This window comes from Lipotes vexillifer, unplaced genomic scaffold (genome assembly GCF_000442215.2).
Source record: "Lipotes vexillifer unplaced genomic scaffold, Lipotes_vexillifer_v1.1 scaffold627, whole genome shotgun sequence".
In the NCBI taxonomy this organism is placed as follows: domain Eukaryota; kingdom Metazoa; phylum Chordata; class Mammalia; order Artiodactyla; family Lipotidae; genus Lipotes; species Lipotes vexillifer.
This window is the reverse complement of record NW_006787891.1, coordinates 456,141-472,715: the sequence shown is the minus strand read 5'-3', so window position 1 is coordinate 472,715 and position 16,575 is coordinate 456,141. Positions and strand designations below refer to the sequence as shown.

Here is a 16,575-nt window from a genome sequence, read left to right as displayed (position 1 = left end):
TTTTGCGGTACGCGGGCCTCTCACTGTTGTGGCCTCTCCCATTGCGGAGCACAGGCTCAGGACGCGCAGGCTCAGCGGCCATGGCTCACGGGCCCAGCCGTTCCGCGGCATGTGGGATCTTCCCGGACCGGGGCACGAACCCGCGTCCCCTGCATCGGCAGGCGGACTCTCAACCACTGCGCCACCTGGGAAGCCCATTGTGCAGATATTTAACAGAGGCAGTTGATTACCTTTCAACATAAAAGAAGAGCCCATGTTGCCATCAGTCTCTGGTGTGTGGTTGTACTACTTTGCCGCCCCATACAGAAGAGGAAGTGCCTTCTGAATGAAGAGCAAAGTTTCTTCTAATCGTTTGGAATTATATTTGATCCGAAGAACCAAACGCTGTCCCCCTCGGTCTGTGGTAACAGATGGGCAGCTCTCGCCACAGTAATTAAAGCCATCTCGGGGGCACTACCTTCCTTTGTAGAATAACCAATGCTGACAGCCCCGTCATCAGTGCAAAGCAGCAGAGCCTGCCTCAGGCCTGGTACACGTGCGTGTGCGGGAAGGTTCAGAGCCCCGGACACCTTGACAGCGGTGGCGGAATTAGACTGACAGGGAAGGCTGACTGATTAAAACGATGTAGCGCTTTTGATTAAAACTAGGTGCTCTCCCCACCCCCCTCCTGATCTGCATTGAAAGGGTGCAAAGTCAGGGGCAAACTCTTTGAGTGGCTTTGTCTAAAAGAAACATTCCATTCTTGACACTGGCAGAGAGGGACGTAGGCTCATTGTTCTTGAAAACTGAATTCTGAGTGACTTGCAGTCAGAGAGACCGCATGTCCAGACTTGTCCAGCAAGTGACTTCAATTTATGGAGGAGCCTTCTCGGCAGGCAGAGACAAGTGGAAACGGGTGGTGGTGTAGCATAGTGGGAAGAACACTGGAATTAAGAGTCCTGGCTTCTCCGCTTACTAGCTGTGAGACCCTGTGGGAGTCGTGTAATCACTCAGTATAAGCCTCAGTTTCCTTATCTGTAAAACGGGAAGACACAGCACCCGTGTTTCCAGGATGGTGTGGGTCTACTTGTAGCTGAATGCAGGCTCTTGCCTCTCTTTTTCCTTCGTTCACTACCTACTGTCTCTACCACCTGACATTTCCAAGCTGTTTCCATCAAAAGAGAAATTGCCCTCAGGGTATCTCTCTTTTCCAAGAAGATCTAGTGGCTTAGCAAACAGTGGATGAACTTTGCCTGCTTTCTCCTTTCCCTGCCATTTTCTAAAATGACGGTATTTATCTATCTTATAAAATTGCTATAAGGATGAAATAAAATATCTGTGAAAGCCCCCTGGAAATGATATAAACAGCAATTGTAGTAAACACAGTGGTTAAGACTGTGGGTTGGAAGCAGAGTGCCCATGTTCCTGTGTAGCCTACTACATTCTCATACTAGCTGTGGGTCCTTGGGTTAAGGCTGTGCCTCGGTGTTTTCATCTATAAAGTGGGAATAACGACACCTAACTTAATAGGATTGTAATGAAAAATCAAATGTAAAAAAGTATGTGCTTTACACGGCATCTGGACCACAGAAAGTGCTGATATTGGTCACTGTTATTAGTTTTCACCTGTATAGTTCCAGGCTGGGTTGTAGAGGGCTTTCACATCTGACCTTCATAATAACCTTCTGAGTAATAAGTTACTGTCTCCACTTTACAGACGAGGCACTGAACTAAGTCAAAAGCCAGGATTCATCTTCTGGCTCCCAAGCACAGTTCTTTCTCACCCACTAAGCGGCCTTCATAGTGGATAAATCATTGCATTATTTACCCAAGAGACTGCCCAGGTGTCTGGTTAGGTCTCTTGATTGCTAGAGGTCAGGTTTTCTTGGACTTACCTTCCCACTTGTCTTTATAATCAAGAACAGCCTTTCCTTCCAGCTGATATGTTTTCCCACGAGGAGAATGGCCCTGAGCCAGACTGGGTGCTGTCAGAACGGGAGCAGTTTAATGAATTCCGAGATCTGAACAAGGATGGGAAGCTGGACAAAGATGAGATCCGCCACTGGATCCTTCCACAAGACTATGACCACGCACAGGCTGAGGCCAGGCACCTGGTGTATGAGTCGGACAAAAATCAGGTATTTCAGCATCCTCTGGAATCATTCCTTGAAGGGAGACAGTTTACGTAAGATTGGTTCTGTTTTTGCTTCTTTGATGTTTGCCTTGGCCCATGTGGCCGTGTCCTTATTGACTTCTCTCATTCCTGCCCTACATCAGAGACCTGTGAACTTGAGCCAACACCGTGATAACCCACGGTGAGCTCATTAGGCCCAGACGTTCCTGTTCCTGGAGAGTCTGCTGCGGGTCACACTTAACGTTCACTGCCATCTCCTAGGATCGCAGAACCGGTCACTTTGTTGGCTGTGGGCAGGCATGGATTTAAGAGGTGTGCCCTCTGTTGCCCTAGGACAAGCTTGTTCATCCATTCATTCAGTCAGCAGACACTCATCAGACACCTGCAGCATGTGAGGCAGAAGGAAGCCCATCACATTAAAGTCTCGGCATCCTCAGGCCAGCTCACCGTGCTGGCTCCGAGCCAATATCTATTGGTCAGTATCCAAATAAATAAATAAATAAGATTTAGAAAGAAGTCCTGCCTCTTCCCATTTTGATCACAGCTGCAAATTCTCGGGAGACAGTCAAGTTTTGCAGTCAAGCCATAAAAGGGAAGTAGAATTCTTCGGGGCCTGTCTTGGGAATATGCCAGCATTGTGTGTAGACATAACTAGACTCTGGCTTCTCAATTCCTTGAGGACTTTTCTGATATATTTTAGCACAGCTTTTGTAGCAGGAGGCTGTTCCAGTTTGGGGTTTTGCAGGGCAGTGATGGTAGATGAAGGAGGTACCTAGTAGCTTCTTATGAAATATAATATTTTAAATGTTGCAGATCAATGAAATACCATGAGCTTCATGCTGTGATGACTCAGAGTGACCAGAGTTTCTGAGACAGAGCTCTTTTCTCTCTCCTGCAGGATGAAAAGCTCACTAAAGAGGAGATCTTGGACAACTGGAACATGTTTGTTGGAAGTCAGGCTACTAATTATGGGGAAGATCTCACCAAAAACCATGATGAGCTTTGATGCACATTCACCATAATATGACAGACTGTCATAGGCTTTCTTTTATTGTCCTGGATAATTGCTACAATTATCTCATTTACAGCAGTTGTGTCCCCCCAGAAAGCAAGTTTATCACCTCAGATTGGGGTTAAAATTATTTTTTACTCAATATTTGCTGGAAAATAGTCATCGCTGATCTTTGAGTAAGGTTTCTGTCCAAACACATTAAAATCTTGGTAAATTGCAGTGCTCTGTGGGGATACACTGCTAAAACATGACTTTTTAGCTTTTTCCATGAAATTTGAACTGAAGGGGAATAAAATTTGAAAAAGCCCTATTATTCAGAAGTTGGGTGAGCGGGGAGAGGGCCGTATAGGGAGTGACTGCTATGTATTTTAACTGCAGAGTTTTTACATTTGCCACTGTTAAATAACTGGTGAGGGAAAATTCTGATTAAGCTTCAGTGGTATCTCATCCTACACAGGCTTCTTTCAGAGCAAGGCTGATATTCCAGATTCTTCTTCTTGACTTTGTACTCTGAGCTGTTGCTGTAAATGGCATATAAATCTCTGTGCATTCTTCTATATGGACCTGCTAACGTGCACAACAGATCCACCCATCTTTGTTTTTTGCCTTTGTTTTTTACAATAAGAAGCAGTTAAGAAAGGTTATGTGAAAAAGAAAGGAATTTTAAAGGTAGGGAGAAAAGATGAATGTCAGGCATTTGAGGAACTATAGGAAAATGGTAAACACTTTATCATACTTGAGAAATTTTTCTTGACATGTAAATGAAGCAGATCTGATCTTTGAAAAAGTGAATAGAAATCCAATCCATTTCCTTGCTGATCTCTGATAGGAATAGGGAGTAGGGTCCTAGGAAAGCCTGCTTAGTGGAGCTCTGGAACCCATCTCATCCAGTCCTGGTGAATCCACAACCCTTGGACCTGCCCCGGCACCACTTACACCATGTAATTGACAAAGTAGTGTTCCAAGCCAGTGGCTGAACTGGAAGAAATAACTTTTACAGGTTGAACTTCCACCTTATAAGGAGAAAGTGAATGAAATAAAGGATCCCTCTGAGGATTTTCTACTGTGTCCTGTGGTGTTTGACTTCATATGTACCATTTGTGACATTATTCACTGTTGATATAGAATTTAAATCATTTGTGACATTATTCACTGTTGATATAGAATTTAACAGTGGGATGAGATGACATGAGTAAGATTATACAAGTTTTGCATTTTAAAAATCCAACTATTAGAATGTTCAGAACATATTCATATTTACTTATTTAATACATATATACTTCTCTATACTAATTAGAGCACCTGCAGCTCATTTTAATGTTAAGACCTTTCAGAGACAGGTTTCAGTTGGAGGAAAATCTGGACTCCTTATCAAGGCCTAGGAGGCCCTATAGCAACTGGTCCCTTCCCAACTCATTAGCCCCACTCCCTTTCACCTCCCATAGCAGCCCCACTGACTTTCTGATCCTCCAACACACCAAGTTCATTTCCGGGTTGGGCCCTTTGCACTTGCTATCCTTCTGATTTGGAGCCCCCATCTCACACATACTGGGGTAACTCAAAACATACTCCCTCAGTAGGACCTTCCCGACTCCCATTATTTGTAGACGTCCCATTTGAGTCCCCATCTCATTTCCCTGTTTTATCTTCTTGGTATGTACCTACTGCCATTTATATTTGTTTCCTAGGGCTGCCGTACAAATTCCCACAAAAGAGGGTGGCTTTCAACAACAGAAACTCACAGTACAGGCTGGAGTCTGAAATCAAGGTGTTGGCAGGACTGGGCTCCTGTGCTCTAGGGGAGAATTCTTCCTTGCTTCTTCCTGCTTCTGCTGGCTCCAGGCGTTCCTTGGCTGTGGCTGCATTACTCCACTCTGCCTCCATCTTACGGCCTTTTCTTCCTCTCTCTGTGTCTGTACTCTGTGTGTCTCTTATAAGGACATTTGTCATTGGCTTTAGGGCCCACTTGGATAATCAAGGGTGATCTAATCCTAGATCCTAAATTACATCTGCAAAAAGCCATTTTTCCAAGTAAGCTCACATTCACAGGTTCCAGGAGTTAGGAGGTAGACATATCTTTTGGGGGGGCCACCATTCAACCAAATGTACCATTTGACACTATCTTGTCCGTATGTTGTGCACCTTCCCCGAGCTAGTACGTAAGCTCTATGACAACAAGAGCCTGATTTGTCTAATTTACTGCTGCTTCCCAGGACCTAGAACCATAGAGCCTAACCTACAATAACTACTCTGTAATTATTTGCCGAATGAATGAGAGGTTGTAGCTTTAATCAAAGAGAATACTCCTGGGGGGGGATACTACAAAAAAATTTTACAAAATAGCTAACATTTGCTGAATGAAAAGTAATTTGCCCAAGATTCCAGAGTGATTATACGACAGGACCAGAACTCAAATCCAGGTGTTCCCTGCTCCAAAATCTCTGCAGTTTAACACTAAATTTTACTGCTCCAAATCTCTGAATCTATGTTCCCTTTATTTCTTTGCTCACCCACAGTAGATGTGGTCAGGAAATGAGAATAACTCCTCTTACCTAGAAATAGGCTGGCACATTTTTTTCAAGCAATGAGAACCTGTCTTTTAAAAAATGAGAAAATAATACAGTGTAACCCAATCATAAGCATAACACTTTTTTTTTTTTTGCAGTACACGGGCCTCTCCCTGTTGTGGCCTCTCCCGTTGCGGAGCACAGGCTCCGTACGCGCAGGCTCAGCGGCCATGGCTCACGGGCCCAGCCGCTCTGCGGCATGTGGGATCTTCCCGGACCGGGGCACGAACCCGTGTCCCCTGCATCGGCAGGCGGACTCTCAACCACTGCGCCACCAGGGAAGCCCAAGCATAACACTTTTAAAGGGTGCTAACGTTATTTTTCCCCCAAAAGGGAATACTGGTTAGTTTATTAAGTTATTCATAGTAAGACATTAAATATATTTTGAGCACTAAGTTTTTCCTTTCAAGTCAGTGCACATAAGAAGAGAAACCTCAAAGAGACTAGTGCTTCTGGGGCTGAATTTAACACTATTTAAGGAAAGGAAACCTTAGCTAGCGGACATAGCTGTTAACATGGTGATTTGTAAAGCCTTAGATTTCTAATAGGGTCTGACTGTTTCAAGGAAAACATATTTTGTTTCTAGGTAATATTTCAAGTCTGATTATGAACAAATGCTACAAAATTGATCTGTAATGGGAAATACTGTTATGTCACAAAGCATTATTTATATGCTTAATGTGACTGAAAGCATTAATTGCTAGGAGCCAAAATCTGTCCAAGCAAAACATGAACACATATTTTGTACCTCTTGTCTCTTACTGTAGATTTTTGAACGAATTCGAGTGGAACAAAGATGTAGTTAGAAAATCTGCACACCTGAAGGTTTTCTTTACCCGCTTGGATTACTACTGTACTTGTTCCTTGTTAGCAAATGCAGGAGTCATATCTGCTCAGAAGTGCCCAGCAAACAACAGCTACATGCCTACTTGTTAGCAGCTCAGCAAAAACATCGTATGGCGTAAAGTGGTGAATGGCTGACTGGATTTTTTAACAGTCTAGATTTATTTTGCCACCTTTGTAGTAAAATCTAGCTTCCTCCAAGTACATGCAACTAAAGATTTGGCTCTCTCTGTATTTTTTTTATTATTATTCTTTCTGTATTCTTTTTTTAAAGATTTTTTTGATGTAGACAATTTTTAAAGTCTTTATTGAATTTGTTACAATATTGCTTCTGTTTTATGTTTTGGTTTTTGGGCCCCGAGGCATGTGGGATGTTAGCTCCCGGACCAGGGATCAAACCCGCACCTCCCACATTGGAAGGCAAAGTCTCAACCGCTGGACGGTCAGGGAAGTCCCTCTTTCTGTATTCTTAAAACAAGTTCATAGCGCTAGAACGTCCCACTAAAAACCAATGAGTGTCATAACATCCACCACTTTGGCTCACAGTCAAGTTTTAAAATTTTGAGCAGTGGAAAGATTGTGTCATCAGCACTTAAACTCATGAGATTTACATGAACCTGGAGCTATTTCCAAGAATCCATCTGCACGCTCAATTCTGGTCAGTTCCAGGGTCTGGGTCTGGGGAAACACTAACTGGATTTGAGGTAAAGCTGAGGTAAGTAATGCACATGCAAGAACTGCAAGGACCGAGTTTTCCCTGATGACCTTCCTCAGGTGGTCAAATGCCAGAGGTCAGATAGATCAATGCCTGCCAACACCAGGCTGCTGGTTAGCGGTCTTGCCAAGATTTAGAATTCTTGTGTGAAGTGCTTTAAAACCTGAAAACTGATCTATTACTGGGTGAAACTGAATGGATTAAATGACAGAGGAATAGCTTTTTATTTTTTATACATTTATTTTATTTATTTTTGGCTGTGTTGGGTCCTCGTTGCTACGTGTGGGCTTTTCTCTAGTTGCGGCAAGCGGGGGTTACTCTTCGTTGTAGTGCTCAGGCTTCTCATTGTGGTGGCTTCTCTTGTTGTGGAGCACAGGCTCTAGGCACACGGGCTCTAGGCGCACGGGCTTCAGTAGTTGTGGCTCGCAAGCTCCAGAGCGCAGGCTCAGTAGTTGCAGTGCACGGGCTTAGTTGCTCTGTGGCATGTGGGATCTTCCTGGACCAGGGCTCAAACCCGTGTCCCCTGCATTGGCAGGCGGATTCTTAACCACTGCGTCACCAGGGAAGCCCAGGAATAGCTTTTAATGTTGTTTTTGTCACGGTCAGGGTATTCCAAAGCTAGTTATATGTGGTAGGGACTTGGAATGTAATTCAAAAGCAGACCAAAGACTCTCTGCACATTCAAAAACATTCAGAGACCCAGCTGGGAAAGGTTATATTTTCAGAGGAGGAAACTGAGGCCCAGAGAAATTAAGCCTGTGCTTTTCCCTTTCTCAAGACTGAGGCAGAGGCTGGACTAGAACACCTTCGCCGACTCCAGATGTTCCCTTTAAAGCTTTAAGGTTCTCATCTGAAAAATGGCCACAATAACTTACCTTGTAGAAGAGAAATAGGATGAATTAAGGTAACGAACATAAAGCATTTTGTGTGGTCAGTGCTCAGGAAATGGTAACCATTTTTATTATTACACCAAAATAAGGTCCTTACGTATTTCAGCATCAAAGATTTTGTTTATTTGTGGTTCATTTTAGATTTCCACGTGTGGCATTAGTGACTGATGGAGGTTGTGGATTTATCAGAAAATTGTCAAAGGTGTTTGTTGTTTTAAGTATATGAAAGAAAGTTTTGTGCTTTTTTTAAGGTTCACAACTTAAAAATAAACGAGTTCACATGGTTATTAAGTATAAGAAGCTGAGGACATTTAATGACTCACATCAGATTAGTGGTCCTAAGCCACAGCAAGTATGTGGCCGTGCTGCTAAGATACTTGAGATAAAGAAAGATGCCCGTAGAGAGCATGCCCAGGTGACTTGAGAGTCAGACCCACTCACTAGCCGAACGACTCTAGGCCAATTACTTCCACTCTGCAAGCCTCCTTTTCCTCTTCTGTAAAAGGAGGCAAGAGCAGCACCAGCCCAGCTGGGTGGTTGTGGGGGGCTCAGTGAGACCCTGAGTGTGAAGCACTTTGCCCAGGCCCGACACAAGGAGATGCTTGATCGGTGGAGCTAGGTGACTCTCATAAAGGGTAAAAAATACCCTCTCCTAAGGGTGAAAAGACATGCTAAGGAATAAAAAGAAACTGTCTGGAGAATGAAATATTGCCATTTGCAGCAACGTGGATGGACCTAGAGAATATTATACTTAGCGAAGTAAGGCAGACAGAGAAAGACAAATATTATTTGGTATCACTTAATAGTGGAATCTAAAAAATAATACAAATGAATCTGTATACAAAACAGAAACAGACTCACAGACATAGAAGACAAACTTTTGGTTACCAAAGGGGAAAGGGAGGGGGTAGGGATAAATTAGGAGTATAGGATTAACAGATACAAACTACTCTACGTAAAATAGATAAGCGACAAGGATTTACTGTATAGCACCAGGAATTATATTCAATATCTTGTACTAACCTAAGTGGAAAATAATCTGAAAAAATATGTATAACTGAATCACTTTGCTGTACACCTAAAACTAACACAACATTGTAAATCAACTATACTTAAATTAAAAAAAAAAATGTTTAGAGGATCATCTACACTTTATTTTCCGGCAGGCGCGATTCCCATACAAACCTTCACACTGGAGCCGGGCTCATCAGCCACAGGAGGCCCCGCCGGAAGTCTTCAGGAAGGCCCACCGGCTTGCTGATGGCTGGATTCACGAAGACATGGACTGAAGACCCAGTGGTACAAGCCAAAGCGGCAAACTGCACCAGCTTGGGGTGGCCAAAGGAAAAGCCATCACTGAGGTACCGGAGATCAACGGAAGGTGGCTCCTCGGTGGGCTTGGGGGGAAACAGAACAAGGTGGTAATGCACGCTGGAATGACCAACTTTCTCCACAACCAACACAGCCACTGGGATCTGAGGAAAGCTGACCAGTGAGTGGAAGGTGCACTGATTGGTCGCTATGAACCCCACCATGGGGGACATCAGCAAGCCCGTTTTCAGGCCACAATACCTGGAAAGTTACATCACAATGCTTATTCTGTATATAACATTGTATATATTGTATACATTTAATATACTAACAGTTGTTATACATTGTATAACACTGTGTAACATTTGTTATACAATTGTATATACATTGTGTATATACAATTGTCTAACATTTAATATACTAACAGTTCACAGATATGGTAAGTTCTCATTAAACATTGGCTATTATTATTATTGCATCCATCTTGTCCTCGCTTTTCATGGTAAAAAATCAGGTACTTTTGTGTAAATGAAAGAGAATTATTGTGTCTCTTATATATGCTACTAGATTGTAATCTCTTTAAGGACAAGGACTTTGTCTTGTTTCTGAAGTTTGTTGACGAGAAATAAGGCTGTGCTTGAGATAAACGTGGAGGTTGAGCAGAATCGGAAATAAAAAGCATCATATGCTGAGTTACAGTTTCTTCCCTCCTCTCCAAAGAGGCCTCTTTGTGATTTAAAAATTTTAATCACATTGTCTTATTGTCTTCTTTTTTTTTTGAGAAAATTAAGACTGAATGTGAGAATTCACTGTAAGGAAACAATTGTGGGTTGTACTAAGTTCGACTATAAAGCTGCTCACTGAACCATGGTTCACAGAAACAAGCTACACGTCTCCGTCCAGGGAGGGCACCATGGGTGCCTGTGGCTGGCTACCTGAGCATCCACTGATGTCACCCATCATGACATTAGATACATTCATTTACTGACATGGAAATCTGTCCAGTGAAAAAGATCACATTATGGAACATTGTGTACCATTCCATCTCGTTTGTTGTTATAAGAATATACTGGTTTACGTCCTTATTGCTTAGAAAAAACTTTGAAAGGATAGCCTCCCAAATGGTTTCAGTAGTTATCTAGCAGTAGAATTTTGGATAATTTTTTTCTTCTTTTTGCCTCTATGAATTTTCCAGAATGAACATGATTTGCCTTTGAAATTAAAAAAACAAAGTGTCTTTTTTTTTTTTTTTTTTGCTGTACACGGGCCTCGCACTGTGTGGCCTCTCCCGTCGCGGAGCACAGGCTCCAGACGCACAGGCTCCGCGGCATGTGGGATCTTCCCGGACGGGGGCACGAACCTGTGTCCCCTGCATCGGCAGGCGGACTCTCAACCACTGCGCCACCAGGGAAGCCCCAGTGTTATTTTTTTTTAAATGTCTGAATATGAATTTCATTAAAGCACTGGAGAGAGAAGCAGACTGGAGAAGCAAGGCTCCTTCTGCCCGTTGGGATCCTGCCCCTGGCTGCCCTCCCTGAGAAGCCTCCCTCCTGAGCAAGTGAGAAGGAAAAGGGAACAGGAAAAGAAATCCCTGCTCTTCAGTGTGACTCCAAGATCCAGTGAGAACCAAATTCTCCCATTTTCATTTCCCATGCTCCTTTGCTGCAATTGCTTTCCTAGTGCTCTGCCAGCTTTTCCTCATTCTCTTAAGGCACTGACAGTAAAGACATAGTGCCTCTTCCCACCGGGAGTACAGTATGTCCTGAGCTCCCTGTAACTCTGAGCCAGGCCACGAGACCTTTAAATAATTAAAATGCAGGAGGACTTATAAACAATGCCATCGATGAGCACCTGGTCACCAGGGCTGTGCTGGGTCCTTTACATATTGTATTCAGTCTTCAAAACCATCCTGCAAGGTAGGTCTCATTTTCCCCATTTTAGAAGAAAGAAAGTAAAGCAGGGAGGCTGAATAAATTTTCCAAAGGCATGCATGCAGTAAGTGGTGGTCTAGGCCCAAACCTCAGGATCTCTACAGACAAAGTTCACATTTTCTCCTTCATTCTGGCTTACTAGGTAAAGCCAAAATCTACATTTTAGTCCAGTGAAGGAACTGCATTTTCTTTAAGTGTTCCTGTGACTTTAAGAATTACATTTTCTTGGACTTCCCTGGAGGCGCAGTGGTTAAGAATCCGCCTGCCAATGCAGGGGACACAGGTTCGAGCCCTGGCCTGGGAATATCCCACATGCCGTGGAGCAACTAAGCCGGTGCACCACAACTACTGAGCCTGCGCTCTAGAGACCACGAGCCACAATTACTGAAGCCCGTGCATCTAGAGCCCGTGTGCCTAGAGCCCGTGCTCCACAACAAGAGAAGCCACCACAATGAGAAGCCTGCGCACCGCAAAGAAGATTAGCCCCCGCTCGCCACAACCAGAGAAAGCCCGTGCACAGCAACAAAAACCCAACGCAGCCAATAAATAAATAAATAAATAAATAAATAAATGTATATATATATATTTTTTTTTTTTTTTTTTTTTTTTTTAAAGCAAAGGTTAAAGTCAAAGAAACAGATCCAAGGTGGAGTCTGATTTAGCTCTTCCCTGTGCCAATCCAAGAGACAACACAAATCCCAGATGGCTGGAATGCAGACTGCCGGGGGAGGCTGGGGAGGAAGCAGGAGCCAGACTGGGGAGGGTCCTGGTAAGGAATTTGGGGTTTATCCTGGGGCCCTGGGAAGCCACTGCAGGCAGGGGAGAGGCAAGATCAAATTTATTTAGTAGAACTGTTGCAGGAAAGGGGACCCCTTCCAGGCCCCAAGAGCGGTCTCTTGTCTAACACTTGGAAATGAATTGTCCGAGGAGACACACATGCTAACAAAGCAAGAGACTTTATTGGAAAGGGGCCCCCCAGGTGGAGAGCAGTAGCATAAGGGAACCCAGGAGAACTGCTCTGCCACGTGGCTTGCAGTCTCAGGCTCTATGGTGATGGGGTTAATTTCCAGGTTGTCTCTGGTGAAGCGCTGTGACTCAGGGTGCTTCCTGGTGGCATGCACATCACTCAGCCAAGACGGATTCCAGCGAGCAGGATTCTGGGAGGTTGGCAGGACATATGGACTGGAGTCTCCTCTCTCCTATTGACCTTTCCCAAATTCTTCCATTCGGTGGTAGCTGTTGACCTCCTGTTGTAAGATAACTCATGCGAGTGGTTACTATAGTGCCTGGCCAGGACAGGCAGTTTCAGTCAGTGGTTCCCCTAACAAAACTGCGGCTTCGAATTGAACAATGGGTTAGATGGAAACAATAATGCGTGCAGGAGAACAATTAGGTAACTACATAGTTCTGGCAAAAATGATGGTCTCTGGGACTAGAATGGTGACAGCAGAGATGGAGAAAACTAGATGGAATCAAGAGAGATTTTTCATAAGCTGTGATGATGAATCAGAATGAAGGAGACAAAAGAGCCCAGGGCCACACTGTCTAGATGACTTAATGATGAGATCATTTGTGGAAAGAGGAAACTGAGAAGAGGCTTGGGGTGAAGGTGAGGAAAGTGATGAGTGCTGCTTTGAACAGGTTGAGCTGAGGAGCCTGTAAGACCCTAAGAGCAGGTGCACAGTAGGGATAATAACACCCTTAGCTAAGATTTATTTAGCCCTGTACTACATGCGAGGCCTTCTGTTAAGTACACAAACTGGATTATCTATCAAGAGGCATCTGGATCTATGGGGCTAATGCTCAGAAAGAGGTTCGGGCTAGACGCAGGAGTTAAGCTCAGATCTAACGTCAGGGTCTAGGCAGTGAGAGCAAAGAGCTGAAGCCACTGGTGTAACACACTTGGTGTGGCAGGCCCAGGGTGAGCTGGAAAGCAAATGCCTGGTCTGACCCTGCACAAATTCAGACTTTTAAAAAAATAATGGCATGAAAAAGAAAGGTCAAGCACCAAATGGAGTCATTTGCCCCCTCAGACAGCAAACTAAGACTTAATTGCAGTTTCAATCCCTCCTAGAAATGCGACCTTTGAAACAGTCAATCTGAAACCATCTATGGGAACAAGGTTATCTGCCCGATAAAGACCCCTGCCATTCCCCTCCCCCCAAAGAAGACAGTCTGGCCTGAAACAATCCTTTCTTTTCTCCTGCTTATACCTTCCTGACTCACCCTCCTTTCACCTATAAAAACCTTTCACTTTGTACAACTCCTCAGAGCACCCTTCTATTTAACTAGATGGGATGAATAAAGCCAATTACATTTTCAAATTTACTCAGTTGAATTTTGTTTTTTTAACACTGGTCAGACTAAGTAAAACTCATGTGTGGCCTGCCTGGATTTGTCTTTCTGGTCCCCAGTTTGTGACCCCTCGTAATTAAACCAGGGGACAGGGAGGGATGGCCTAAAAGAGGATATAGAAGAGGGTGAAATCAAGCCCAGAGTTTCAGCCTAACACGCAAAAAGCTGGCTTTGAACAAGCTCCCAACTGATATTTCTTAGGATGCAACAAGCGACTGATAGAGTGTCTGATTCGAATGCTGCCTAATAATTAAGTGAGGTGAATGCCTATCTTCTATGCTTTCTTACACCTGGTTTAGTAAACTTTAGCATAAAGGGACGTTTGAGCTGGAAGACCCCTTGGGGCTCACTTCGTACAGGGGCTCTCCAACACTGGTGTGTGGATCAGAATCTCCTGGGGAACCTGCAAAATGTCCAGACCCCCAGGATCCTCCCAGACCTTCTGAATCAATGTACAAGGAGGGCCCCAGGCACCCTGATTTTAACAAGGTCCCAGGTAATTCTGATGCACACACCTAGCATAGGAGTTGTTCCTCTAGGTCTACCCTCTCAGATAAGGAAACAGCCCAGAGAGATGAAGTAAGTTGCTCACCTGCACGCGGCTAGAGAGGGGCAGGGTCTGTCCACACTCTGCCGGTCACTCCAGCCCTTTCCATTAACCTCCCCATCCCCAAACTCAGGCCCAGCCCAGGCTTGGAGATCAGTGGGTCTCTGGGGCATTCACAACTCAGGATCAAATCTGCAGTGTTCATGATCTCACCCTGATTTTGCACCCAACTCCAACAACTGGGTTTGGTCTTATCTTACTCCCACTCCCCAAGCTCCTTCCTTGGGTCTGTTACTATGTTCTGCCTTGACCCCAGGGCTGAGGCCCTGCCTTGGTGCCTCCCCACTCCTGGCTGCCTCTGGAGCCGGAGGCATGCACACAAGAGGGACACAGTGCCTCAGGGTCGGTGTGAGGAGACAGTCCTGTTGCATCCTGAGGTCTGGAGAGAAGTGCCTGTCAGATGGTAGGAGGCCAGGGGGCATATGGCACAAATACACCTTTCAGAGGGGTGAGGCTATTTTTGTCACTTGCTATAAATAGCATACGATGGGCCATGGCTTGTGGTCAGTTACATGGCATGCCAAGGCAGGATTCTGGCAGGAAATCCATCCCCACACAACCAGAAACTAAGAATAAGCACAAGCTGGGCAGCATGACCCCATGACTGTGCTGAGTCCTCAAGGAGCATCACATGAGCAGCTGAAGGGAAACTCAGGCCTTGAGAGTCTGCACAGGAGGCCCCTGCCTGGGTGGTGTTAGCAGGTTATGTGGTTACAAGGAGAAATACATAAACATTTAGAAATACAGACCTGGGGAGAAAATGCCTTAAATGTGAGCACGTATAAAGTTAAAAGATTAAGATGATGAAACTAACACTTAGGAATATACTCTGTGTATCTTTATATAAACAATTTATCTTCAGTCAAGCCTCTTTGGATATTGCCTTTACAGAATGATTTTGGTCTACAAGGGCTAATTGAAATTAACTGTATGCAAGTCCCCAAGTCAGCCATTTCTGTTGACCTTGGCCTGCAGAGTATAAAATGCTGGTTAAGAGCTAAAGTCATTAGATCTGGGTTTGAATCATGGCTCCGATGCTGTTGGACTTCAGTGAGTCACTCAACATCCTAGAGCCTCGGTTTTTCTCATCTCTAAAATGAAGACAGTAGCACAGACATGATAGGATTTTTGTGACAATTAAATAAGGCAAATGCATATCTCATATGTCTGGGCTGATTTGGGCAACTTAAAGATTTTCGTTGTTGTTTTTGTTTTTTAAGTTTTTTGAACAGTTTTGGTCTCTAGCGGTAGAAACTTACATTCGTCTTTGGCCAAACATTTCCTTTATTTGGGGAAGACCCCTTGTGTCAAAACCCTGGTTGCCAACCGGGGTGTGGATATGGTGATCTCACAGGGGGACTACTGACAAGGCCACTCCGCTGTTCCTTCAAGTGGTTTCGAGAACATGTCCACTGGGACATGAGAATCAGGTGAGTAGAGCAAGAGGGATAGGACAGGATGGATGAGGCATGGCAACTGTTACACTTTAGGAACTTCCAGGAAGAGCTGAGAGATGCTTTGAAGGGGAGAGAGGACAGGTGCAGCAGTTGAGCCAGAGTAAGTTTGAGCCAATGTAATTTGCATAGTAAATGATTACAGAATTTAATGATTGCCGCATTGTCATAACAGACAGGAATTTACTCAAGAGGTACAATGGAAGTCGCTTGGTCCCTTTGTGGCAATGATGCAATCATACCAATTTGTGGAGCTAATCCTTCTCAACAGAAAATGGTAAACCAACCTAGACCTCACCTTAAGTTTTACTGACTTAACCAATCACTGGGTTTGGTGCCGGTGATATGGCAGTGATGGATTCTCTTCCTTGGCAGAGCTTACACTTAATCAAAGAGAGACCATGAGGAATACATCAATACAAACTGAGGGGAAGTGCCCTGCAGGAGATGGACATGGTTGTGTGAGACGCTATAACAAAGGAGCCTGACCCAGATGGAGGCAGGTGGGAGTATAGAGCTTCTGAGGAACTGAAGGGAGGCCAGTGAGGCCCTGTGGCTGGACCACAGAACAGGAGGGGAGAATGGTAGTGGATGAGACAGGATAGAAAGACTGAACCCAGTCCTGTACAAGTTGGATTTTAGCCTAACAGAATGGGAAGCTGCTGTGGAGGTTTAAAGAGGAGAGAGAGTCATGATCATGTTTGCATTTCAAGATTAGCCCTGTAGGGAATGGACTGGTGAAGGCAAGAGTGGATGTAGAGGTACCAGTTAGGAAAC

The 16,575-nt window shown here is 44.4% G+C and overlaps 2 protein-coding genes across 2 annotated transcripts in view; one reads left to right on the top strand and one right to left on the bottom strand.

Moving 5' to 3' along the window:
- Nucleotides 1-4,183, top strand: part of RCN1 (reticulocalbin 1) — a 13,776-nt gene extending 9,593 nt beyond the window's left edge. The window contains exons 5-6 of the mRNA XM_007460924.1: nt 1,918-2,117; nt 3,012-4,183. Of these exons, the coding sequence (XP_007460986.1) occupies nt 1,918-2,117; nt 3,012-3,119 (308 nt within the window). The 3' untranslated portion in view covers nt 3,120-4,183. The remainder of the gene's footprint in view (nt 1-1,917; nt 2,118-3,011) is intronic.
- Nucleotides 4,184-9,327: 5,144 nt separating this feature from the next.
- LOC103075296 (uncharacterized) overlaps nt 9,328-16,575 on the bottom strand; it is a 155,156-nt gene continuing 147,908 nt past the window's right edge. Inside the window, exon 4 of the mRNA XM_007460934.1 lies at nt 9,328-9,712. Within this exon, the coding sequence (XP_007460996.1) occupies nt 9,328-9,712 (385 nt within the window). The remainder of the gene's footprint in view (nt 9,713-16,575) is intronic.